At 42.2% G+C, this 27,775-nt stretch overlaps 1 protein-coding gene across 4 annotated transcripts in view; it reads right to left on the bottom strand.

Moving 5' to 3' along the window:
• Window positions 1–1,638: 1,638 nt before the first annotated feature.
• The window catches only part of IKZF2 (IKAROS family zinc finger 2), a gene marked incomplete at its 5' end in the record, with an annotated part of 105,765 nt that continues 79,628 nt past the window's right edge, over window positions 1,639–27,775 (bottom strand). For 2 of the 4 annotated variants that reach the window (XM_082284739.1, XM_082284736.1), the window contains 3 exons: window positions 1,639–2,589; window positions 7,554–7,697; window positions 15,332–15,469. In XM_082284739.1, coding sequence (XP_082140865.1) covers window positions 1,865–2,589; window positions 7,554–7,697; window positions 15,332–15,469 — 1,007 coding nt within the window. In that variant the 3' untranslated portion in view covers window positions 1,639–1,864. The remainder of the gene's footprint in view (window positions 2,590–7,553; window positions 7,698–15,331; window positions 15,470–27,775) is intronic. The other 2 variants (XM_082284737.1, XM_082284738.1) reach the window with 1 other exon arrangement.

Genomic DNA, 27,775 nt, shown 5'->3' with positions numbered 1-27,775 from the left:
TACTTTAGTAACTTTATCCTTTGGAAAAGGTCTCCCCGAGCGCATGGAGACCATGCGTGCGGAGGGGGTTAAACCCATGCAGATCTTTCCATTCTCAAGCTGTGCTCTTGTTGCCAAACAACAACATTTCAATTGTGATTGGTACAAACAGTTGGGTTTCAATGGCAATCTGTCCTGTAGGTTTAAGCCCAGTTTTTACTGATGCAACTTGCTGGGTGGTTGCTGGCTTTGTTATTTACTGAGAGAAAGGAAACAAAACAGATCAGTGGATTTGTTTTCTTGTCCAGTCTGTAGGTCAAGGACTCTCTCTGGAGTGTGTTTCTCCATTTGCTTTTCCTACAGGGAAATTAATAAATTAGGAATAAAAACAAAATCTTCCAAGTCCAAATCAATACACAGCACTTACATCTCCGCTTATCACTTTCTGAAGAAGTAGAGAAGGTCGTATGTGACCTGTTGGTTTGCTGGGCTTCTGTGCTCGCCATGAGCCAAGGCTATCCAGCAAAACCTGCTAACACTTCCACCCCTAAATTAAGCAGAATTGATGACTTACAAACAAAAGGACATCAGTGGTTCAGCATATTAGCAAGTAAGATGTCAACAAGAGAAAAAACAGTCAAGGTTCAGATCCTGATATAGCTGAAGTAGTTGGGGCAGTTCCATTAAATTCAATGGAGCCAAGAGGGTTAATGCTGGCCAAGGATCTGGCTCCTAATACTTTCCCAGCTGCAAGTCTTAGTTTAGGCTGTTGCCAAGAGGTTAACACTGTGATAGTAGAATGAGAAAGTATTTACATAATTATATATCTATATATACCTATATTTGCTACTAGTACTTTTGTCATTTTTAAATTGGTAATTTTAAACCAAAAGTATTTCAGAAGAGCAGCAGAACCTCTTGAGTAAACTACAGACTCTCACCCACTCCTAGGCCACTTATTGTCCTAGAAGCAAGATTAAATGTTATTTCTAAATGCTCTTTCTTAAAACTTAGGGTACAACTAAAGAAATAAGGCCCACAAGGGTCTCTAAGAAGCCAGTGAGACAACACATAGGCATGGAGTAACAGAATATCAACAATTCTAAAAGAAGGTGCTTCATAAGTTAAGGAAAATAAAAACACAAAGCCTCAGACTTACCACAGAAGGCCCTCAGACTTATGAAACTAAAATGCTGTAATGTGGTACAGTGTTAAGACATACATATCTTTTTTTTTTTTTTAATTTATTTACATTCTAGAGGGGCAATACACACTGAACCCAGGAAAACACCTCACCCTTGAAAGTAATTTTGAAAAGAATATTGACTTTGATTCATGCTCCTAACTCCCTAACAGTTTTTCTTTAAAAATAATTGTTCATTCTGCTGAACAATGTTCCCCCCCTTTCCTCCAGCCACCGAAAGCTCGCACTGTATCTACACATCAGAAAAAGGCTCTCCTCTGAAATGTTTCTACCTATTCCTCTGAAATTGTAAATGAGTGGCATCTTGTTGGGACTTGAAAGCACCTGACAGGGTTGAGCGATATCCCAAAAGAGGACACGGTGTACAACTGAGACGGACACAGACTGCCTTCCAATTCCCACAGAAAGAAAGGCAGGTCACTCCCCAAAAAGTGATGGCCACAACAAAACCCTCTTTTATCCATTCCCTTCCTTCTTTCCACTCTTAAGCTGGGCAGAGCAAATGAGGTTGGGTCCACAAAAAATAAGGTTAATAATAATAATTAAACAACAGCAACAACAACGACAGCAACAACAACAAAATAGGCGTCTCAATGTCTGAGGAAAAGTGGGATTGTAAGTGCAGTATTTCTTCATGTGCAGTTCTTCTACTTCATACGAGTCCCCTTTGGATGAGAAGGCCTAGCGGAATGTGTGCTCCCCCCGGACTATGTGCGACGAGAACTCATAGCGGTCCTGGCTCCGGTAGCCACAGATGTTGCACTCCAGCGGGTCCCGGTAGCCATGGCAGCCCATGTGGATGGTGTACATGACATGGTCCAGGAAGAGGACGCGACAGTGCTCGCACTTGAAAGCCCTAATCTGCTCCCCTTCTCCATTGATCACCTTGTACATATCCTTTAAAGAGCCCTTAGAAGCTTTTGTGACATCCAAAGGCTTGGCCTCCTCCTTCACATAAGCCGGGTTTGGCTTTATCTTGGGGGTTAAGGCAGCGTTTCCTGGGTAGGACTGGCGGTCGTCGTGGCTGCTGTCTGAGTCAGTAGAATCCAGGCAGCTATTGCTGGGGGAGCCCTCTCTATCCTGGATTCGACTCTTTGGTCTGATGAGGGAGATGGGGCCATCCATGTTGTTCTCGTGGCTGTCGGCTGTTTCCCTGCTGATAGGCCTCTCTATCCTGCTGGGATGATAGACCTGAGCGTAAGCTGAGCTGATGACCGGGGCCACCTCTGCAATTGTGCTCGGTGTGTGCTGCATCAGGGGGTGAAGTGCCTCAGCTCCAAGGTAGGTGATTGCATTGGTGATGGCTTGGTCCATCATGTGAGACTGCATCAGCTCAGCCTCCTTCTCATAGTTTAGGTTCATATCAAAGGAGATATCTGGATAGCCAAATCTCATGAACTTTTCACCTAAGAGATAAGAGCAAATGCATGAGCAAAATCAACATAATCACTGCAGTGTTTCACTGTAAAAGGGGTGGGGAGGGAAAGAAAGCCCCTGACTTGGGGTGAAATTATTCCAGAGTCTAAAGTTAATCTCCTTCTACCTTTTTACTGACCTCTGATAAAGTTCCTGTCCTGAGATGGGTAAAATGGTAACCTCACCAAGAGCTTTCTTTCTGGTTTTTTTTTACTTATTCCAGGTGAAACATGTGGCTGCAGTAACTTCCAGAGCAATTCCAAACTTTCCACTGGGCCTGACTGTGCCCAGGAAATACATGTTAACTGGTAGATAATGGATTGAAATATTGAGGTCACTGAAGTTTGGACAGACTATGTCATTGGACACTCTCCCCAAAATTCAAGGGACCATTTCACATGTCCCCCACAATCTGAGGTGCCTCATACCTGCCTTACAACAGGGCTGCACAGTGAGAAACCTAAACAACAGGTACAAGGGACTTGTTACAGTGGTACCTTTAGAGCCACAGAATGTAAATCCTTCAACCAGCAGGAAAAACCCCAAACATTAAATAACAGCATGTGGCAAAGAATGAAGAATGAAGGCATTTACAGGAGCAGTGGAGGCTGACCTTTGCAGTTTCCCCCCCTCAAAATAAAAGATTCTATCCTTTTTGGACTGAGAAAAAAAGACATACACACATCCCTCCCTTCCCAGTGTCTACTTAGGCAAGAAAACAAATAGAGAAACCACGTGTAGAGCTTAGTTTCACTTGGGAAAAGGCAGAAGCGCCTTTCACTGACACGGGATAAATAAATATATAATGATGCTGAAGCTGGCTGATTCATCACTGTGTGAATCCAAACTCACATCCTTGTAACATTTTTACATCAATGGCGTGACAGATGTGAAAAAGCAGAACCACATGCTGGTACATTATGGCAGTCACAGGGCATGTTGTGCATCACAGCTCTCCTTGGAGGTGAACAAATTGACCACTGCTTACACCAGGGCTCAGCTCAGCAGCACTGCTTTTCCAGTGATGGTTTTGGAGTATTAGGACAAGTCAAGCTCGTGGAATAACTTCTTTTTAAACAGGAAAGGTTATATGCATATAAGATACACATGCTGCTATGTGTTCACACATGCAATTAGCTAGTTGTTGATAGCTAACTTTTAGAGCTGATTTTATGAAGTCTGATAAATAATTTTGGTTGGTTTTCGTTGTCTTTGCTACTTCACTTCCTTGTTGCATAAAACCAGACTTTTTTCCAGTAGGATAAGTTAAATTCAAGGAGTCACTACTTAGAAGTGGTTTGGGTACTCAAGAATTAAATTACTCAAGAATCTTCTTCTATCACCTTTTGCCAAAATTGCTTGGAACACAATGTGTATAAACCACTATAAGAAACAGAACTGCAATCCCAGATCTCTTCCAAACTGCATTAGTACATTTCAACACAGCTATCACTCAGCATTTTATTTTTGACTATAATAGTTCATTCTACTTAGTGTGACTTATTCTAAAGTGATGCATAGAGAACAACCATGTTATCCTTAGAGATGATGCATCACTTCTGCTGGGGAACGTAGCCCTGATTAGCAAGGTAATTAAATGTAAGTTTAAAGTGAAACACATGAATATTCCTACTGTCTTCAGCAATACTGTTCACATGGCTGGACACCCTACCATGTTTGTGTACCTCATGCTGTGTACTCAACGCTGGTCCAGTAATCTAACGTGACCTGTGGATGAATCTTGCCATCAAACATCCTTTTTTCAGTGTTTTCCTGTGGTCTGGCAGTCTGTGATGGCTGTGCTGCCACAGACAGGATGGACAGCTCTGTAACAGGACGTGGCTCCAGCCTCCCATGAAAGAGAGCAGCTCCTTCCCAAGAGGGGGCAAAGTGGGACTGGAGGACAGCTCCAGGAGGCAAGTGTGTCTGGTGCCCACTGGTGCCTGTCACCTGCTCTGGCCATCTGTGTTGTTCTTGTGTTTGGATAAAGAAATGGATCTGGTGATGGTCTGATCCAGCTGCCAAACACACTGTCAGTCCCTTGTAGGCTTTATAGATCAAGAAATATTACCCATCCTTTATGGGCTACTTGGATAAATGATGCAAACCTTATTTTGATTCCTTTCATCATCCATGTTTAGTTACTCCAGCACAGACAGCAAAGAAAGCTGTAAATTGCCAGTGACCTGAATTATTTATTCCTTTAATTATGAACCAGTTCCAAAGATGTCAGAGCCTGAGAAATGGAGGGTGACATAAAAAAGTAAAATAAATGATAACATGGGAGGGAGAGGGCGTAAAACACAGAGCTCAGAAGTAACCAATAAACAGTCCAATAGACCAGTACAACGTGGTTTCCAAATTAAATTCCTCTTTAGCCAATTCTACTTAAAACCAGCTAATCATACCAATCATTCTGAATTTTTATTTAAACTATGCTCCAATTCTATTTATCCTTGCCCTACATTAGTGAAGTAGAAGAAAAAACATTCTCCCCTCTGGCCATATGACATACCCTGAAACAGGTATTTGAAGCTAGATCAAAGCACACAGACACAGCTGTCCTGAGATACCTGTAGTCCATCTCATCAAGTATCTAAAGCAGCTGCAATGCTGGACACTTGGGAGAAAGCTGCAAGAAATCTTGGAGAAAGCCGTTCCAGCATTTCCCCCTGGGGAAGTTTCTCCCTGACCCCCATTAACCAGAAGCTGACTGTAATTTGGCAGCCGGCTGATCTTCATCTGTTCTGAGATGCCCGTGTATTTTTAATTCTTACTCTAACAACCATGGTCTTATCGTAAGCCACATAAATGTCTCCTTTTGCATCCTGCCAGTTCTTAACCTCAGTGACATTCTAAGAGTAAGCTCCAAATTCCAGCTGAAAATACGTGAATCTGCTTCTACGTGACCAGCCTGAAGACAGCTGCTTTTAATTTAACTGGTGTCTGCCTCTCTCTTACTGAACAAGGGGCAAAAAGAAGTACTCACACTCCTGCACATCACAAATTGTACTTTCTGTCTCCACTATTTAAACTGGTTTGCTAAGAGTAGTACCTCAATATCAGATATATAACCAAATCTCTCACGCAGAAATGAATTCATTCTATTTGCTGTACACTGCCCTCCTTTCCTCCTGAAAATTCAGCCAGAGAGCCTGTGGTCCATAACCACGGTCCCTTGGAGATTGTTGATCAGAAAGAGCAGTAAAGCATTGATAGATGTAGCATGCAAAGATTTTCGCTTATGCTTACATGACCTTCTCATAAACACCATTAAGTTGTTTTGGATAGGTGCCACGCTTGCAGTATACACAGGAAAATTTCCTGCAAGCAAGAGAACCATTACACATTCTTCCTGATAGAGTTGAACAATATTTAATTGGGGAGAAAAAGGGAAGAAAAGTGAGGTCATGGTGAAGGGGGGAAAAAAAAAAAAAGAAAGGCAGCCAAGTGAAGACTGTTGTTATTCTAAACACTGTGATGCCACTAAAGATCAGAAAAGTAAGATACGGTAAATATGAAAGGGGGTATTTTTTTTCCTACGTATAGATAATGACATGTTACACCTATAGAAAAAACCAGATTTATCTAACAACAAAATAGTCTAACCTGCTGAAGAGAATAATAATGTGGTACAGCATCTCTCAGGCAAGAATTTCCAATCAGTAAATTTACCTCTGAACACAAGAACAACATATGGTCAATGGTGCGTGAGTGGACAAGTAAAAATCACCCTTCTGGTCTAAAACTGTAACAATGTAGGAAATACTGATGTCTCCCAGCGTTCCCCATGTGGGATGGATCATTGCTGGCCTAACCTTGGCTCAGCACTGGTATTTGGGAATGGTCAGGTGACCAAGAGCAGCCAGGTCAGTGTGTCAGTCCCCCCAGGTGAGCTGCTGCACACTGCTGGCCCCCTGCTATTCCAAACCATGTAGGTTACTTACAGCCACCTTCAGGGGTGATTTAACAAATCCATCTGAATCTGCATTTAGCTGAGGGGCAACAACTTTTCTAAATGGCTGTGCTAATTGCTTACAGTCCTCTGATCCTCTCTGTAAATGTCCTTAGTGTGGGCAGAATGAGACACCCTGAAGTTCTGTGTGACTGCCCTTCCAGGGAGTGAGCATGGAAAATGCCTATTACGTGACTGCACAGTCTGACACCCCAAACAATTCTCTGTTCCAGCTTCCCTCCTGAGAATTTCTGCATTGCTTCAGTAGCAGTAAAAAGCAGTTTTAAGTTACAGCTCAAACCAAGTAAAATTCTCCATACTGTCACCTGTTATAAGCTGAATAATTTTAATGTGTCAAAACTCAAAGCAAAATATGAATTCTTGACCTAGGATTCTAAATCTAGTAACCAAAAGCCACCCAACACTGTTTCATATTCATGCATTAATAAGTTTACTATGTGCAAGGTGCTGCACTTGGAGCAAGAACTTCTTCCAACACAAGGGATGTGATTTACTTCCTCATGCCAGTATTATCAGACCAGTTGTTGCCAAGTGTCAGAAATTTAATACAAATTAGAAGTCTTGAGATACTTGTTGTTTGTTTTTTTTAACACATATGGAGACAGATAATTATACGAGAGTCTTAGCTTGTTTTTGTTTTTGTTTTTCTGGAGCAAGGAGAGGGAAGATGACAAGTCTAAATCTCAAAAGGGCTAGAGAAAAGTTTAAGAAAAACCACAAAAAAACCCACCATTAAGTAAAAAGCTCAAGGTTTTCTAAGGCATTTACATGGCAGTGGACTTCACTTTTGAATTCTCTGGATTGGTAAAATGAACTCAATAATTATCATGATTTCTTGCTGTGATTTAACCACCTCCATTGTTGTATCAGAACCAAGTTGTGAGAGTGCTACTTCTCCCCTTGCTCTTCTGGCTGTTACAATAGCATGTTACCTATACCCATGCACTAAAAAGAATAAAAGGCTCATTTCCAGCTTACCCACAAACTTCTGTGGGGTGGAGCTTTTACGCTTTCCCATGTTGCTTGTCAGCTTCTCTATAACAGCAGGTCTCTCAAAAGGCACCACAGAAATATTGTTGTCCATCACAGGCTCTTGCTCCTTACAATCTTCCAGAGCAGGTACTACATAAAACCAAAAAATGGTTATCAGACAGGTCTGGTCTACACTTCACAGACAACACAAATCATTTGAGCCCTGCTGACTGTGCAACAAATGCAACACAACATAAAGCAAGGTGTGAGAACGCTTTGGGCATCAAGACAGCAATCACCTGTAAGCAGAGCCACATTCACAAAACATCTCTCCTCAGGAACATCTTATTTAGCAGAAACCAATTTTAAGCATTTATAAAAGGACTTGTTTTGTTCTGGACACTCAAGATCACCAGCGAGGAGGGGACACTTTTGAAACTCACTCTGTAGGTGACATTTTGTGTTATTCTCTCTTCAGTATGGTCACCTGTCACCAATGTAAATCTTTAGTTACCATTCTTTGTGTATTCCCTTCACACTTATCATACAGCATAATTACTCTTATTATATTTTTGCACTAATCTCAATGATTAAAAATCACACAAGGCATTGATGAGTTGTGTTTGCTGGGCCTGGCTGTGTGTTCCATGAGACAAAGGGTTCTCAAATGAAGGATCGGTTTGCTAAAGCATATTTCCTCTCTTCACACTGTAATGAGACTGTAAAATCAACAGACACTATACTGGAATTAAAGCATTAACATCACATGGAAATTCCCTTCAGAATCAGACACAGAAACTACCCAATTTTTGATTAATATTTTATCCCCTCAAGCACAGATCTAACAGTCTGCGAACAGAGGTTTTCTGCAACTTACTTCACATCATTGGGATCAGCAGGGAGCATTCCTGTGCTAACTACATCAGGGGAATGCTCATACATTGTATTTGAGACAAAACCAAAAAATCAGTAACTTCTTCTGTCTTTACTCATTCCACTCTTTGTCATTTGTTGGTTTAGGGAATAAGGTGCTACAGCTCAAATGTAGGAATTGCACAGGCTTCTGATCAGGGTAGTGAGCCACTTGCACAGGAGCTTATGTCACTTGCTGATATAGCCATTCTTAAGTACCTACAAAGTACTTTGGTTTTGTTGAGTATCCTCTTATAATCACCAGCAAGGGTCAGCGGTACCAGACTGTGGATCAGGCCTGGAGAGTCCCAGTCACTTGCAATATATATCAAGTGCATAGCTCTACTCTGCTGCTATGAGTTTGATACCAGGCCTAATTGTCCTGCATTCATCTTTGGAAGGAAGCAAGAAAAACCAGAGCCAGTAGTCCATGTGCTAATGGGATGGTTGGAGTATAAAGAATGGATGGCAGAAAAACAGAAACTGCGGTGATCTGGCACAGTTCCTACAGCTTGTAAGCTGAGAGGAACCCATTGTATTCCCTGTCTTAGATCAGCCTCCCAGTGAAGTGCTGGATATTGCAGAGGTGGCAGAGAAGGACTGGCACCCTCATGTTCTGCCAGCCCTCCTCCGGTCTCTCACCATGGCAGCCTTTTGTGTCACAGACACCTTCTCCCAGACAGTGCCATAAATGAACACCACCAGCCCACTTTCCTCCCATGTAACTGCACTACCTTCAGGATCCTCACATGGAATAATCTACCCCCTGTTCCTAAACACAGCTGTTTGCTAGCACATAATATACAAAAAATGGGGTGATAAAAGCCTTGTCTCTGCCTTCTTTCTAGTAAGGAAGAGCAAACACCAGGCAATTACAAAACAGAGTATCTGCTCAGGTGAACTTCTCAATTCAGACATCCATAATAAGAAAACATGGCAATTTATTCATTTGATTCCATTTGTGCCTCTGCTGCTATGGAAAGCTGAGTACTTTGAGGCTTAGAATCTACCATATGCTATAAAGTGATTTACTCTGCTGCTTTTTTATTTGTACAGGATGCTCCCCCTGAGAAACACAATAGTTTCTCATTTACAAGGCAGTCCTGCTGGCATCACTGAAAGGGAGGGAAAAAAAAGCATAAATATGAAATGAATCTAATGTTGCAACAAAATGGGATGCAGTGTTCAAGTGACCTAATTAATGCCCAGTGTAGACTGGGAGGCTTGGAATACTTTAATAGCTAAGGGTAAAGTTTTAAGGTTAATTAAATACCATGCTTGGTCAGGAGCTATCTGCACTACTCAAGTATTTACCAAGGAGATTTGGGAAGAAAGGAAAGATTATGTCTGCTGACTTTCACTGGGAACTGGCATCTGACTGTCCTTTTTGGCTTACCCAAGCTCAGTGGATGCATGCGCATGCACGCAACACACCGTGTGAATCCCGGGATGTGACTGCCATGGGCCACATCCACCTGGATGCCACTTGAAGGATTTCCAGCCCTTGGTGCACAGGACACACAAGGCTGGTGGTGTGGCCCTAGCAAGGTGCAGGGGGCTCTCAATCCCTCCTAGGAACACCTGCTCAAGGCATCCTGAAGCAGTTTAAAGCTCCTGATTACTCTGAAAGCCATCTGAATAAGCCCCAAATGTAGTGACATTCGTATGGTCTTACAACAATTAAGTAATAATTAAATAATTCTGCTGCTGGGCATATGTGTGTAAAATTTCCTACACAGAATTTGAAACCTTTCTTCCATGAAAAATGAATAGTGCTAAAAAAGACATCTGCTCTTCTCTAAGTCAGGCAAAAATCCTGCTTGGACTCATTTTAAAACTAAAATCATCAACAATAAAAGCATTTTCTTTTCTTTCATGCTGAAGGTACTTTTTCCCACCTCAGAACCCAAATCTATAAAGCAGGGCATGGCTCTTTTGCAACAGAATCACTGAACCACACCAATATTTGTGTAATGATCAAAATATGTTACCAGAGTGTGTTTTGTTACGCAGATTTCCTGGGAGAAGGGAAAGAAGGAAATAGTCTAGTTTCTGAAACAATTGAAATGGCAGTCAAAACTGGACCAAACAGATAAGACGTCACATTTTAGAAACCCAAAGAGTTAAGTTAAATATCACATTGACAAAGCTAGATAAATTCATTTTCATTTCAATTTAAAAACCACACAAAAGACACATAGCTCACCCTCCACTATTTTTTTTTTTTTTTTTAGAAAAAACAAAATAAGAAAGGGGAAACCAAATAAATCACACACAACTACCAGTTCTCAACAATCAGCTGCTCTGTGGTAGACGCTCGTGTACACATTTACTCAGCAGTAAATGCAATTCCTTCTTTGTTGTAGTACATCCTACTTCATTACCTTGGTAGTGAGAGCAACCAAAGAACAGCTGACAGGATATAACTAGCTCAGATACAGCAACCCATTTTACACTGAGCATTTACAGTCTCAGCTCAGGAATACTTTCTTATTCTAAAAATCAAACTTCCAGCCCACGAAAAGCCCATACTTGAGTACGTTTCTGTGCAGGGATATTCTTCATCAGCTATCAGAGTGCGCCCCTGGATTGCCCATGGAAGAGTTCACCATCTCTGACACTGTCAACACTCTCCATTGCAGTTAACACAAAGTGGTGTTTCTGAGCCTAAACTCTCAATTGACAAACTTGCATCATCTTCAGAACAGCCTTTCTTTTCCTGAAGACACCGGTCTTTCAATCATAGTACTCAAAGTGATTAACTTTTTACTTTTTAATTTGTAGGAAACCACATGAACTATTAAAAAAAGTTTATGCTGTTCCGGTGAGGAAAGAATAGGGGAAAAAAGAGAAGTAAAAAAATTACCCAGTGTGTGTTTTGCTGATAAATACTTTTGTGTGCAGACACCAGACACTGGGCTAAGTCTCAGCTGGTATAAATTAGTATTACTCCATCAACCTCAATTTCCTCTCTGAAGCTCACAATATTGCTATTTAAAAGAAGTGTGTGTGCACAGAGAAATGACAGGAAATATTCCCATGGACCCTGGTGTGAAGTGTCCTGTGGGACCAGCATTTTAACGATGTTTTAAGCAACTATGTAAGAGGGAAAGACACAAGGCCATTGTGTGTTTTATGTGGAGCTGGCCTTTGAGCCTCGCACAGCCTAGGGATAGGCTTCTTTCTCCTTGTCCTGAAAAGAGGACACTTCTCCATTCCCCTGGAAGAATTTCTCTGGACTTTTGGCTTTGTGGCAGTGGAGAAGAAGGCATAACTGGGTATAACCCACAGCTAGCCTTCAACATTTCTCCCTGTTCTTTCCTGCAAAGGTCATGTTCTTAGGGACTGCCCTTTTTGTCACCCCCAACAGACTGCTAGCTAGGAGACTGCAGACTAATTTCTCCTTCCAGAGCCGGTGCTGCTTAGCTGAAAATTTTCAACAACAAAATCATGGGATCTCTCTTGCAGCATCTGTCCTGCTGAGCAAGGATCAGGAACACAAGGAGGGGCAGCTCAACAAGCAACCGGCACCCTGCAAGAGGATGGAGAGAGACCCAGAGCCTTGTACATTCCTACCCACCCCACAAAATTAGCCCTCCTTCCTCCTCTCTTGCTTCCCCCTGTGGCTTCAGTCAGGTGATCTAGCCATCTGCAAGACAGAGATAATTGAAAACACCAAAGTAGATGTCTGTAAATTGATGGGCTTGAGCACAATGCCTGAAAAAAATCCAAACCCTCTAGGGGCTGCTTCCAGTTTTCTGGAACAATTAGTCTATGCAGAAATAATTTGGATCAATGTTTAGTGTTGGCCAATGCTGGTGTTGTTAAAGCAGGAGGAGCAGGATGCTGGTAGAAAATCCCCACCTCTCCCTGTTCTGTGTGTAAGGGTGAAGTTGTGAGCAGGAGTCACACCAAAACGCACTCCAAGGCCTCAAAATGCCCAGCAAAAACAAAACACCAAGTATTTGGAAAAAGAGTCAGGAAAGCTCAACCCCAACAGGATGCAAAATAAAAGTCTCCAAAGCACACTCTGTCATCCTCAGGAATATAATTTCCATGTGTGACATGGGAGAGAAGGAAATCAATACAATTTTAATACAATTTTTTTTTAATACCGTTTTCTCAGGGTTAGTATAAGGCCTAACGTTAAGGTGAGTAATCATTTCTGTACTCTTCCCTGGTGTCTTTACAGTCCCAGGAAAAAGCTGCAGACCTCTACAGGTTGGTGCTCAGGACCCTCATGCTGAGCCTCACGGGTGAGTGATGCTGGGATGTGAGCTGAGATTTATTACTGGTCCCGGTTGTATCTGGAGCTCCCTGTCGCTGCCTGTCCTCTCTGTGCCCTCACTAAACAACTAAATGAAGACAGTGGATCAAACATCCCCTTAAACATTCACCAGGGGAGGCACACACATATTTGCCCGGAGGAGAAAGAGGCACTAGTTGAATTCAAAGTGCTGTTTTAAGCTAATTTTGTTGAGAAAAGTGAAGCAGTTGTGTGAACACTTCTATTTTAAGCCCAAGCAAAGTCAGTCAGGCTGTAAATAAAAGAACTGTCCACATGGGGTTTGCACTGGTTTAACTTCAGGTGGTAGAAAAATCAATGCAAGGTCAACCACTGCAGCTTCCTTGGGTAGACAAGGTTAAGGACTTACCCTTCTTGTCATGGTATTAGGCAGTTTAGAAAAAGCTTTAGATTTCCTCAGAAAGTTTAATTCTTTTAATTAATTATTTTAATAAATAACTGTGTAATAAACCCAGACACTGAGCGGCATTAGGGAAGCTCCTCCACAGAAGGATCTCAAGCATCCTGGCTGTCACAGCTATAGGCAGCTTCCTGTTATTCCCTAAGGAAAGGCTGACTGAAGGCATCCCTCCCTGGTTAACAAGACAGGCATGCCCTTGTTGCACGAGGAGTGTGTATCTCGTTGAGAATTAACTCAGTGGTTCAACTCCTACCTGACTGACCAAGCCCACAACAGGTCCCTCCAAAGAGCAAAGTCTTGAAATCTGCCTTTTCACGGACTTTTACCAGGAAAAAAGACACCTCAGGCACATAATCATTCAGTTCAATATCTTTAAAATCATCAATGACATTTTAAATGTTGATTTTAGTCTCCCAGGTGTCTAGAAGGAGAGCAATTGCTTAATAGAGCTGTATGAATATTTTGGCAACATGTACTAAAAATGTCTAGTGTGCCTTTGTAGGCTTAAACGGATCATGGGAAAGTACTATTTTAAAAATTTTGGAGATTTTTTCCACCAAAATATAGCCTATATTAGCAATGATGAATAGATTTTATTTCAGCTTGCATTTTCAGGTTTTTAGAAATGATTTTACAGAAATAATTTCCAGACTAAGCCATATGACTACACTCAACCATGATAAGCAAAATGGAAAAAAAAAGTGGAAATGTTCTTTTGCCTTTTTGTTTACCCACAACCTAACTTTTTAGTGTATTTGTAGGTATATGGTAATTTTAAATCAAAATGGAAAACGTACCATTTTCATAATTTTCTGAATAGTAAAAAAAATTAAACACTTCAAGTACCAAACATCTAACGACAACTTTGAAAAGCTAAAAGAAGTTCACTTTTAGAAGAGTTTGTGAGCCACTAATTTTGAATAAAATTATAACCATTTTTGGACAGCTTACATTTAGCATTTACTGCTACAGATAAGCCTTCAACCCTGCAGTCTGAGACATTATGCTCATTATCCATACTAATAGCTCCAGAAATTTCTGAAAACAAATTCACAGAGTTTGACATTTCTTGCTTTCAACAATCTATTTGGCAATCTTCAGTCCTTATGTATATTAACACATGCAGTGTTAGTTAACATATTAATACTAGCAAATGTAAATGCATACAAACATTTTTTTGGTTATAATTACTTTCTACAACACTACTGAATTCCATTCTGCTCTAGAGATTTTTACATCCATCCCTCCCTTTTTTGAAGGGATAAGATAATATTACAGAGGGTAGAAATAATGACTTCTGAATACCACTGCCATCCTTATCTTTTCTAATTATCACTCACTATCAGAAAGGAAGGGGAAGGGAATCAGACATTTTATACATGGCTTCAACCCCCAACATAAGAAGGACATGGAGCTGCTGGAGCAAGTCCAGAGGAGGCCATGGAGATGCTCCAAGGGCTGGAGCCTCTCTGCTCTGGAGCCAGGCTGGCAGAGCTGGGAGTGCTCACCTGAAGAAGAGAAGGCTCCAGGGAGACCTTAGAGCCCTTCCACTGCCTAACGGGGCTCCAGGAGAGCTGGAGAGGGACTTGGGACAAGGGATGGAGGGACAGGACAAAGGAGAATGCCTTCTCACTGCCAGAAGGCAGGGATAGATGGGATACTGGGAAGAAATTCCCCCTTTTGAGGGTGGTGAGGCCCTGATACAGGTTGCCCAGAGAAGCTGTGGCTGCCCCATCCCTGGAGGTGTCCAAGGCCAGACCGCATGGGGCTTGGAGCAACCAGATGTGGTGAAAAGTGTCTCTGCCCATGGCAGGGGCGTGGAACTGGAAGGTCTTTAAGGTCCCTTCCAACCCAAACCATTCTATGATTCTGTGATAGGACTTTTTGGGTAATTGTGAACAGGTGACTTGGCTTTATTTTCATGTCTGCATAGGTACACATACTAAAAAGTGAAATACTGACTTAAACAAAATAAGCACAAATAGGGCTGTTAAACTGGTCAGAGTGAGGATTTTAGCCCATCTTTTCCTCTCCTGCCTCTCTGAGTGTAAGCAATCTCCAAGAGGGAAGTCATGCAAAGACGAAAGGAAGGAAGAAAGAGAGGGAAGAAACACCCGCACAAGATGCTCCAAGTCCAAGGGAGCTCAGGAGGCGGCTTGCACCCACCATGGTGACTCATGACCTGCCCGGCAGCCTCCAGACTGACATTCTGCAGATAGTTGTGGCAGCGCTCCTTGTGCTCCTCCAGAGAACTGCGCTGCTTGTAGCTCCGGCCGCAGTAGTTGCACTTGTGAGGCTTCCCCACTGCGGAAAGAATGAGAGCATCGAGTCAGATCCACGGCAGCTGGCTTCTGCAATCAACAAAGCTCACACCTCTGCCACAAACAACTCTTGTGATGGAAAGACACCTAAGAAAGGTTACTCAAGCCCCAGACCTTTCTCCCAGCCCTATTTTCCCACCGCACATGCCTCCTCCCACCTGCTGGGTGCTTTGCCCCATCCGTTTTTCACACTAACACTGTATCAGCAGAAGGAAAAGGAGGCGGCCTTGGTGGCAAAGCAAATAAACAGATGCTGAGAGGGGGAAAATACCAACCAGCTGAATCACACCCCAGCACTGCCTGAGCATCACCAAGTCTCGTGGGAAAGAAATTTCTGAGGCCTTTGGCCCATGGCACAAACAGTTGCCTTCACAAAAATGAGCTGCCCCAGTGGCCTAATTCTTCTCCCAACTGTGGGGAAACCCATTACGTGGCTCAGAGGAGCTCTTTCATTGAGAAAACTTTGCCAAAATTACTCAAGGAGGGTTGGAAAATAAATAGAAAGTAACTTTGGTAACAGCACTGTTACATGCCAGAACTGAACAACCACTAGTAATTCAGAGACCAGAAAATATTAAAAAAAACACAATATAAATATATATACATAAAAATACCAAAGGCCATGCACAACGAAAATCAAGCCAGATGAATGCAAGACATAACTCGAGTTTTTAATGTTTTTCATTTTGCTCAGAAGCATTAAGCACGAACGGCAAATGCTTCTTAATACACGCAAAACCTGGCACCAAATTCTCATAAATTATATCAATTTCATAGTATGTCATTAAGAAACCACAAGAATGGCCTAGCCCAAGGCCAGAAAGCTAGCCAAAAGATATTTTGCCAAGTGGTGCTAATAAAGGCTTTTAATATAATTTAAACTTGTAGAACATGAACATTTATCCTCTAATAACTAAAGAGCTATTAAGTCAGTGCTGCAAGTCTAGTAAAACACCATTGGCTGCAAACTTCAGAGCTGGCTGAGGGAAGGGGAAGGTCAAACTTCTTCCAGAGTTTTGAAAATCTTAGGTAAGAATTTTAGTTTCTGGCCAAAGAAGTTGAGAACATCCTCTGCTGGGTAATCTACGTGTTTCTGTTGGGTTTGTCCCAATATTGAAAGCCTTTCACAGTCATTTACTTAATGAAACCTGAGCTGTACTAATTGCAGCCAAACTGCCCCATCACCACTGGGATGGGAAAACGCAGGGAAGCTGTGGGGGGACAGGCACAGCCAAGAATGAGCTGGGCAGAGGGCTCAAATATGAAAACCCCGAGTCAGGACAACTCTCTGGGCCCTCATGCCACATCCTATAATAGAAGAAGAAAAAGCCTGAGCCTGTGGTATCAGAGCTGGTCCAACATTTTCAAATGTTTCTGTCTCTGAAAAAAGGGATTTGATGAAAACATGCTTGCAGAAAGCTTCGGGTTTTCCCAAAAAGTTTGTGTGCACACTTCAGTGGAACAACCAAGTTGTCCACCAAGGAAAAGAAAACCCTGTTTTTAATAAGTATCCAAACTGTGGGTTTCTTTATTTAGAGGTAAGGCTTATCCTCAAGAAAGTGTGTCTTAGACCAAAGAGTTGTTGTGGCCTTTATTTTAGTTTGCTCACTTGCTTACACTGTTCCCTTAACTGAAGCTGGTAATGGAATTCTCAGTGGAGGCCCAGCGTGAGACTCATTATCATTCCCAGAATAATTGCCCTTGATGTGAACGATCTGGATCGAGCCTCAGCTCTTAAACATAAACCAGCCAGCTCATTCTGGAGGCACCTTTAGGAAAACACACCAGAGGCTCCCCAGGATGGAAAGACTTCTATAATCACCATTACAATGCTTCATCGTGCATCTAGATGGCATCAATGTCTGTCAATCTGACACCTTCATTAGAAGCTAATGTGGTGTCTAATAAAAAAAATCCAGTGCAATGGAACAAATTATGTTAACTGAGCTGAAGCAGGGCTGAATTAGCCCACCCAGTTTGGCTACATGAAGCTATCAAGCAACTTAGATAAACTGTAAGACACAAGGAAAAGGGGGGATTGCTTGCAGCTATTTTAGGCAGCTACGATTAAATAAATTATTATCATTTAACACAGAGAGAAATATTCCGCTACAAGCTCATATTATAAAAAATAATTAACAATCAAAAAAGAGGTTTTATTAGACCTCTTCAAATGGGTGCTCCCTGCATTGCAACCATTTCAGTAACTATTCACATACAACACGGCACAGCTTTTCCAATGATATCTCAGATGGTCAGCTACCCAAATTCCATCAAATGTGAAGGTTAATAGAGATGATAAAAGTTAATGATAAAGACATGATTTCTACAGGCAATATGGGATTTGAGGAACATAATTCCTCAAGGAAAGAAATAGTCCCAACACACACGTTCCCTTCTCTGGGGAGAAGATAAGAGAATAAACAACATGTAGCAAATGTTAGTCGTGTTGTTTAATACACAACTGCAAAGAATGAAGTTTGTGAGCGCCAGTTGAGTAGGATCAAGAACAGTTCCCATGGGTTTGTTTTCCAACTCTGTCCCCCCTGGCTCTAGAGATGCAATCACATCATAGCCCCACAGGTGTAAAATCTGATTTACACTATAAAATTACACAGAGTGACTGTGACTTGTGTTAAAGAGCAATCGATCAGGTCAGACCACAATGGAATCAGTTCTGATAGCAGGAGTTTGTGTCACCAGCAATTCTCACAGGCCGTTTGGTAAGAGGTTCAGTGAGCTGAGGCAGCAGCTACAGTCTAGATTTTAGAAATTGTATCATTGTGACAAATGTCAAGCCACTGAAATAGCTGCAAATATCCCCTTGTATTCTCAAAGAAGTTAATGACAAAAAAAAATATGGAAGTGAATGTTGCCAGTGGGTGTACATTTCTATGTATTTCATATTACCTGACAGAAAACTGCAAAAGCCTTTTAGAGAATTCAATTTCGGTGATAATCTCAGCAGCATACTTTGTTCCACAAAACAACCCGACATGAAACCACATGACTGACAAAAAGGGTTTCAGCCTTTGTCAAATACTCCAGTGTAGGTAAACAGTGATATTCAACATTTGCCCCCGAAACGTGTAGCTGACACTACTAGGCATAAGTGGTCTCTGTCTACAGGGCATTGACTTGAGGGTAAGGAGTCCAACAGCACCACGCCTACCAAACCCCTCTCAAAACCCCCACTAAAGACAGGTCTTTCCATCATGGAGCGATCTCCACTGTGAAACTGCTCCAAGTTTGCTTGATTTGAAGCTGCCTTCTCCAAGATCCACACGTACACGGACACCACATTCGGCATCACACGCAACCACCGCTTGCCAAGCAAAGTCAGGTTGGAAATCCCTGGTTTGGGGTCATTATTACCTTATCACCTTTTCAGATCAACAGCCAGATAAAAAATCACCATCACTTTATTCTCACAAAAATGACATGGCACAGTCAATGCAAACAAGCCCAAAAACTTTAGAAATCTTCACTCTGTTGTTGAACTGGGAAAGACCAGAGGGCTGGGCAAAACCCAGTGGCCACACCTATGAAACAGCTAACTTGAAGAACATAAAAAAACCCATTTTATATTTCTTACTGAAATGTCAGAATTTCCACGCATTTAAGCTCAGATTTGGACAGATGACAACATGGCACAGAAAACCCACAGTGGAATCTCAGCCTCAAATGGAAAATATTATGACAGTCACAGTGAAAAAGACATTTAAATTTGAAGTACAATTTTTACCCTGGAAACAGGTGAACCACTCGTCGAAATTCACAGCAAAACGTATTTTGCTTGTGAAATTAAAATGCTCATGTGGAGGGAGGAGGGGAAAGAGGAGGAGGACATAAAAGCAAAGTGTTTCTGAGTTAGGAATACTTTGAGTCCTGTGGGTGAACTTTGATAGCTGAGAAGTCTGCATGCAGTGACAATGAGATGGTGTAACTCTAAGGTCAATATTCAAGACAGAAAGCAGACTTGGGCCTAGGGAAACTTCTTTAAAGTCATAAAAAAAGGTCAGTGACAGAGAAAGAGCCCGCAAGGCATTCACACAGCATTTTGCTCTCAAAAGAGATGCGAGTGCATAGCAGAATATAAACTAAGTCAAAGGGAAACAACAAGGCATCCCAGGTACCACCTTGCCACAAGCATATAAAGTGAGACAGGCTTATGGTACGGGTTCAGAGCTACAGTGCACTTTAGTGAGCTAAAATCCTGCCTCCCTTAAGAGCACTGAGACAACACTCCCTGTTTTGGGCAGCACATTGTCCTCTGCAGCAATGCAGTGCAGAATTCCTCCCTGTCCATTCGCTCATGTCCCAGGTCCTGGCCACAGCTCGAGCACTCACACCTCCTGCTCAGGCAGGGCCGGGCATTCCTGCCCACGTGACGTGGGCTGGCCCAGTCCAAGGAGCAGAGGCTTTGCCTCAGATTTCCTTTCCTTTTGCTCTATTGCCCTGGCCACACTGTGGAAGTGGAGTCAGCCATGATTTTTGCACTCACTGTATGGCCATCTAATGTAGCTACTTTTGGCTCAGACCAAGACACCCTCTGACAGCAGCACACTGAGTGGAACTTATTTCTGTAAAATTTGAACTCCTGCTCAGCCCCTAGCAATCCGGAGCTGGAGCAAACATCAGCACTCTCTGACTGAATCTTTCTGAAGCAGCATAGAAGTTAAAATGTTCCTTTGAGCTGATACTTCACAGAATCACAGAATGAACTAGGTTGAAAAGACCTTTGAGATCATCAAGTCCAACCTATGACCTAACACCACCTTATCAACTAAACCATGGCACTGAGTGCCACGTCCAGTCTTTTTTTAAACACCTCCAGGGACAGTGATTCCACCACCTCTCTCGGCAGCCCATTCCAATGCCCACTCACTCTTTCTGTGAAGAAATTTTTTCTGATGTCCAGTCTGAACTTCCTCCGGTGCAGCTTAAGGCTGTGTCCTCTTGTCCTCTCAGTGGTTGCCTGAGAGAAGAGACCAATCCCCACCTGACTACAGCCTCCTTTCAGGGAGTTCTAGAGAGTGATAAGGTCTCCCTTGAGCCTCCTTTTCTCCAGGCTAAACAACTCCAGCTCCTTCAACCGCTCCTCCTAGGTCTCATGTTTTAGACCCTTCACCAGCCTTGTTGCCCTTTTCTGGATGCATTTGAGCATCTCAACATATCAGTGAGCCTGTAGAGTCCCCCATCATAACCATACACTTTATTAATTCACTAATTTTCTTCCCTAAAACTGGAATGTGCCTGAGTGAAGGGAAGTGTTCTGCAGTCACACATTGCCTACAAGGCAGCCCTTTGCCTTGAATGGGACTTATCAGAGCACAATCAGCTTTAACACAGAGGTAGGAGATGTGATTAAGACGCTGGGCTGGGACTAGGGAGCGTAGGGTTCAACTCCTGGTTACACTACAAATTTGTGACTGCAGGCAAGTTATTCTGATTTCCTGGGCTTCAATTATTCATACGTATGATTAAGGTAATAATTCCCCTCTTCACAGCTTGTAAATGAACTTGTGCACTTTGCCAGATGCACAGAGGCTAATTTTGTGGAGCACTCACAAGTAGGGAGACACAGAAAAATAGCACCGGTACCTCTACTGAGAAATTAAGGACTTAATAATACACTGTGATTATATTAGATATAGGAGTGAACATTAAAGAGCAGGAGGAGATACTTAGGATGGCACAGAGCAGAGGAACAATAAGAAAATCAAATCAGAAATAAAATAACATGTGGCATTGTAAGGCCGTGTGCTACACGGAGTCATTTCAGATTGGGAACGAGTGAGCGCAGGGGGATGTCAAATGCCCCAAGCTTGGCGACCTTTACCCCACACGGGACAAAAAAGAGAGGGTGCAATAGTTGCAGAAAGGTAGCTATAACAGCTGCTGTTGTCCTTCCCACCTCCAGTTCCCCATGCCAGGGATGCAGTTGTGAGATCCACAGAAGGCTGTGGCAGAGCTGAGGCTCCAGCAGGAGGGCTGAGGCTGTGGAGCCGCAACACCGCAGCTGTGCCTTGCTACTGTAATTAAACAGTGCACCTCGACTTGTCTAGAGCTGCCTGGCTCAAAGCCTCACACACAAAAATATTTACATGAATAACAGACCCCTGAACAAACTAATCACAAAAAAAATTAGAGTGAGACCTAAGCCCATGCTGGCTCTGAGCAGCACGTAGCTTTGCAAAGGGAACTGCCTCCCACTCCGAAGCTGTATCTCACTGCTGCACTTAATGACTGTAAATGTGTTAATTGAAATTCATGGGGGCCCTTTGATGCGTTTTTTTTTTTTTTTTTTTTTTTTGCCTGTGAGATTACACACACACACAGAATACCTGTATATACTGGAGTTCAGAAATAAGGTCAAGTTCCACACCCAGCCCAAGATTGTCCAAGACAACCTGCATGCAGTAGTCACAACATGTAAACATCTAAAATAAAGCTTCAGGCTGCTAGAGTACACAAACACACGGACTGGAGACACCCAGTGTCAAGTGCATCCTCTCCTGAGGGCCCAACCTGCGACATCCTAAAGCAATCTGATTTTCAGAAAGAACAAAATCTCTAGTCACATTATGAAAACTTCACATTAATTTTTTCTTTCTTCTTTTAATCTTCCCAGTCCAAGAGCAGGCAGCAATACCTGCAGTATGTTTCAAGGGATGCAGATATATTTCTGGACCTCAGAGAATTCTGATGTCTCCATTTTACAAGGACCTTTTAGATTAACATATTTTGGGCCAAGTATTAGGGTTCATGAGGCCATGTGGTAAAAGGCTGGCTCACCAGATCATGCAGTAGAGGAGATCACAGAAGTAGATTTGCGCTTAATGAGGTTTCTGGACACCTCAAAAGGTTCAAAACTCAAACTGCAGCAGTACAAGAGGAGAAGCCTACAAACAGGTCTTTGGGCAACTGGTACTTTCTTGACTTGGAGCTCACAATTGAGCACTCGACTGACTTCATGACCTCGTGGCCCAATGCCTCTGAGTCAACATTATTATCAATTGCCTATTGATATGTATGTGGCTGTTCAACAGCCACAACGTTTTGTGAGGTTCTCAGCAAATGAAAAACAGCTTGTCCTGACTTTTTGCACAGTGGTAGTCAATGATAAGTGATTTCTGTCAACAGCTACCACGTCCTATTACAGCTGGCAGCGAAACACAGCTGGGTACTTGTGGTACATCAGCACTCAGCGAAACAACGGTAAAACATCGCACCTCCAACCCCGGTGTTTTCTAGACACGTCTGCCTCTCCTATAAACACGTCCAGGGCACAGACCAGCAGCTTGACACCTGCATCTACCTGCCAGTTGTTTACAGCACAGTCAAATAAGCAGCAAGAAGTGAGTACTGTACCAGTGTTCAGTTCTCCCTCGATATTCCACAGCAAGCAGTGCTAAACACCAGCTTACACATAAACCCTGAGGACTTCATGCATGCTACAGCTTGGCTAGAAGTAAATGCACTAGTCAAGAGAAACTTTCCCTATCCATATCCTGTCTATAGCAACCACACAGCCAGAATCTAGAGTAAATCTGCAAATATCAGTGCTCAGGTACAGCATCTAAGGGGTTGGGTCCTTATCTGTACCTTCAAGAGGTTCTACCCGCAGCCTGTTATTACTTTAATAGGTGTTTCAATTTATTTTGCAGCTACTGGTGGCTGTGTTATATAATATGATTCATTAGATAGTATTTACCGATCTGCAGAATTTTACAGATAAAACAATGTTTCAATCTGTCACCAGGGTTATAAATAAATAGGTGCCCTTTTTGTGCCAGAAGTTTAACAAACAAACAAACTAACTAACTAACTAATTCACTCCTGTTTCATTGGCACAGTCACAGAATTACTGAAATCTTCCAAATTGTCCAGATATTCACATGGCTCCTGCCACAATCTTGCAGCACCCATTAAAATAGAAAAAGCAAGAATTTTACACCCCATTTTTCTCCTTTGTGCAGCATGGAAGACCGTTCACTTTGCAGGTTTATATGTTGTATCTGTGTATGTGTAGAAACAAAGGAAAATGTACCTATGTGAAAACATGCAAATAAATTAAGCACCAAATCAAGGAAAACACTGAGAGGGGCAATAATGTTGCATTTAATTTTGAAAGAGATGAAATTCATGGGTACATGCTCCAATTCTATGTCGCAAGAAACATATATTGCACTACATAGAAGCTTTCCTCATGCATTTCTCAGGGTTTAACTGTTTCCTTCATTCACACCTGGCTAAAGGAACCTGACACTCAATTTTTAGTTTACATTAATGCCAGTGAAGCATTCTGATTTCCCTCCCCACATATATTTGAAAATTTCAAGTGTAAATGTTCTGCACTTAATGCTGCAAGGCCACTGACCTGGATGCAACTGTCCAAGTCTCATGCCAACATGTCCCAGAAGGTCCAGAGCCCCAGCACTGGTGGGGTTCCCAGGAATTCTACATGGATTCTGAAATGCTTAAATAATATTAGAAAAGAACTCTGTTTAGATTGCACTCTGATGCTGAGATGAACTAACACAAACCAGGAAGTCCATAAAATAACTGGTGTTTTATCACCTGGCTGGCTTCAAAGTGACTTAAAAGCACCAGGTTTACCATCACTTACTTTTAAAGGGATAGAGGCCCTCCAAGGAATACAACAGGTGACTCTGGAAAGGAGCCTCCACCCTGCAATGTCTCCATGCTATCTGGATGTGGGTGGGAACGGGCTGAAGAAAGAGCTGAAACCTTAACTCTGTGTACCAGCGCTGTACTTTCCACTCCACTTCAGACCTTTAACATTATATAAAGTTGACTTGATAAGTGGAGTGTTAATTAGCTCACAAGGCAAATCTTCCAAAAGGTGCTCGTTGGCTTCTCTTCATTTTAACCCTGCCCCAGCAACAGAGTGAGCAGGTAAAATGAAAACAAGTTTAGGTTGGCCTGTTGTTCCTCTCTGCCCTGTCCTGTCCGCTCCCTGTCAGTGCCACAGCTCAGCAGGAATGTCAGGAGGTGCCTGGAGATCCATGCGTCATCGCAAGCTGAGCTCCAACTGCAGGCGGGGAGGAACAGCTCCCAGGGGCAGCGCAGGGTGTGGGTACCTCGGTGCAGATCAGGAATGCTGCTGGACAAACACTCCCTCCACAAGTGCTTTTGTTTGGGGGTTTTTGTTTCCTCTTTGGGTAAAACAAATGTAGATGTTGGGCCAGATTTGTCTATGGAAGCAATAACCTGAAGCCAATTCATATCAGCTGTGTGCAGTTTGCATTTATTCCAAGTGCAGCCCCTCTGCATATCCTGCAGAAGTCCCAGAGCATTACAAAGCCAACAGAACAGAAGAATTATTTGGAGCAGGCAGTGCCAAACAAAGTGCTACCAGGTATCCTATACTATATAAACAACAGGAGATAGAGGGAATACACCATGTTAAGCTTTCACTATAACACTAGGTAAGTTTTCTCCTGCATAAAATCACTGAGCAAGCCCTTAACTCATTTCTTCTCATCCCATGGCAATGAGTTCCCCTGTTCCACCTACATGCTCCTGTGTAAGAAAAAGCATCTTTTTAGCACCTGGCATCTTTCAGTTTTATGTCTTGTATTAGCAGGTAAGAAGAACACACTCCCTTCCTATAAGTTTTGCCTTTTCTTGTCACTGTCAGAAACAAAGTTTTGGAAACAGACTATTAAGACCAAGCTGTCATGAAGATAACAGCAACTTGGGAAGAGTAATACTGACAGCTCCTCTTCTTTTCCCAACCACTGATGTTGGGAGTTTTCACTTATTTTGATCAAGGCCAACAGTGAAGGGAATCTTGCTTCCAAAAGCAGGTCAGGCTGTGAAACTAATGGGCTCCTTTGGGACATAAAAGTTGTTATTCACACTTTTCTAACTGCCCAGGAAGTAGTGTGGCCCATGCCTCCGTGTCACCCCCATCTGCTGTTCAGGCATGTGGTTTTGCCATGTCTTGCACCAGTGTCAAATGAGGTCAAACAGCAAGAGAGCTGACTGCCTCCTTCCACGTGTGCAGCCTTCCCATCCCCTCCTCTTGCTCTCTGCCTCACAACACGTGTGTTTATCGTCAACAATGCAGAACAGCTCAAAACAAAGGTGGGACTTTTCTCACTGACACCAGTGGTCTTTACCGCTCCATATTCAAAATTAACTGCAGTATTTGGCAGGAGGAAGTCACGACCATTTTGTACAAAAACAATTCTCAGCACAACAAAGTTAACAGTAAAGGTTAACATCATCTTTTAAAGGATGATGGGGAACTTTAAGAGAGGAATCTGAGATACTGGACAGCTTCTGCTCTAGCACAAACCTCTACATCAAGTGTCTAGGTCTCATATTGAAGCTACATTAATCTTTTCTAGGTAATAAAATTCTGCAATTCCTGTTACTCTCAATATTTTTCCTAGTTGGTTTTTTTTTGTGTGTGATTTTTGTTGTTTTGGGTTTGTGTGGGGTTTTTTCGTTCGTTTGGAGGGGATGGTTGCTTGTTTGTTTCAATACAAAAAATAAACAACAACAATTTTAGAGTACTTCTTAATACCCAGGATTTTTTAGGTTTGTTTAGTAAAGAGAATGACTAGAAAGGGAGGGAGGAAGGAAAGATTTCGGGGTTTAGGATGTTTCCTTTTTGGTGCAATTAGCTTTGAACTACAAGTCCTGGATAGATTCAGAGGCTAATTGTGACTGAAAGGGAGGTAGACAAAATGAAAGGGAATTAAATATGGGTGTGAAATTAAACCAAAAGGAAGAAAAAGAAAAGAAGGGAAGAAAAAGCAACTGCTTAGGCTGAAAGTAAAGACAGAGAAGCTGGACAACAGAAAATAGCTCTCTAAGTATCCAGAAATACTTTAAAAAGGTTTCCTGTAAAAGCAGGGAATTAAGGAAACTCTGAATATACTTAACTACATTCCCTGATGGAAAAAAAAAAAAAAAAAGTCATACTGAAGGCTCCACTAGGCTCTTTGAAATAGGTGATTTCACCCAGAAGTCTGAATCAAGAGTGAAAGGATGTAACTTTTCTTGTTCCTCAATACCCGGAAGAAAAAAAAATATCTTTATCATTTTCTTACATCTATTCTTTTAATTTGTGTGGAAAGTCTTGTAACTGAGTCAGGAGATGGGAATTTAGAACATCTGGGTTCATTCTCACCTGTGACACTGATGTCTTGCCTTTGTCATTTCCCTTTTTGTTGGCCTTCTGGGTTCCTCCCCTGCAGAAGGTGGCCAGGCAGTAAAACCTTCCTCTCCTGTTGTCTTGGGCTTGAACTCTGAGAAATAACTGTATCTCACCAAGAGTTACCTATCACCTGACACAAAACAGCCTTTCCCTTCTCTTCACCAAGGTGTGATCCTGTCCCAGGGCCTGTACTCCAGCACTCCATGCTGATCAACGCAGAAATCTTGTGCTTCTTGACCAGAACTGTACTTGCAGCCTCTCAAAGTTGGCTCATTTTTAGCCCTTGGAACAAATACACTGCTTGTAGAAGACCATGTGAACATAATGGATACATTTTTCACAATATAGCTAACACAGACATTTTACTATGGCATGTAAAAGTCCAACAAAGCACTTTTCCTGGTGAATGATCTGTTCTTTGCAGCTGAACAGCTTCATTCCAACACAAGATGCCAAAAACAAGGCTTTGATGCTGCCTGATGGAAATGTAGCTAAGGATAGTGAGATACTCCTGACCCCACAGCATTACCAACACCTGCAGTTTCACCCCAAGTCACTGTGCTTTCCTTCAGCTCCCAGCTCCTAGAGTCAGCTGACCAAAGAGGAAAAGTTAACTTGCTTGTTTGCTCACTCACTCCCTTCCCACTCGTGAAATAAATATTGTAAGGTAAATAAAAAGGCCAATTTATCACCTTGCACTCTTATTTGAAAGTATCTACGATATGGGAATCCAGATTCACAATGTTTTAATTCCTGGGGTCAGAAACTCATCAATAGTGTAAACTCTGAAGAATTGTGGCAATATCCATGGAATTTCTTCAGATTAGTAAAACTACAATTGATACCAAAACATCAGCCTAAACCACTTCCGTGAACCACCTATTTTCCTACTGGAAATTTTCCACTCTTCCATTGTTTCAAAATTCTGTGGAATTAAGATGGATTTTCTCCCTAAATATTCTCCAGCTTATGCCTTAAATAATTTCCCTGTTCCATCCTGGTGTTTTATAGGAATAAAACTAATATTACATATGAACCACAGAATAAGGTGTCTCGTATAAAAGAGATTCCTTCTGTTAGGAAGACATTCTA

Source organism: Coloeus monedula (assembly GCF_965178545.1).
Source record: "Coloeus monedula genome assembly, chromosome: 7".
Lineage (NCBI taxonomy): Eukaryota > Metazoa > Chordata > Aves > Passeriformes > Corvidae > Coloeus > Coloeus monedula.
Note: the sequence above shows the minus strand (reverse complement) of the source record. Positions and strands in the feature narration are given on the sequence as shown.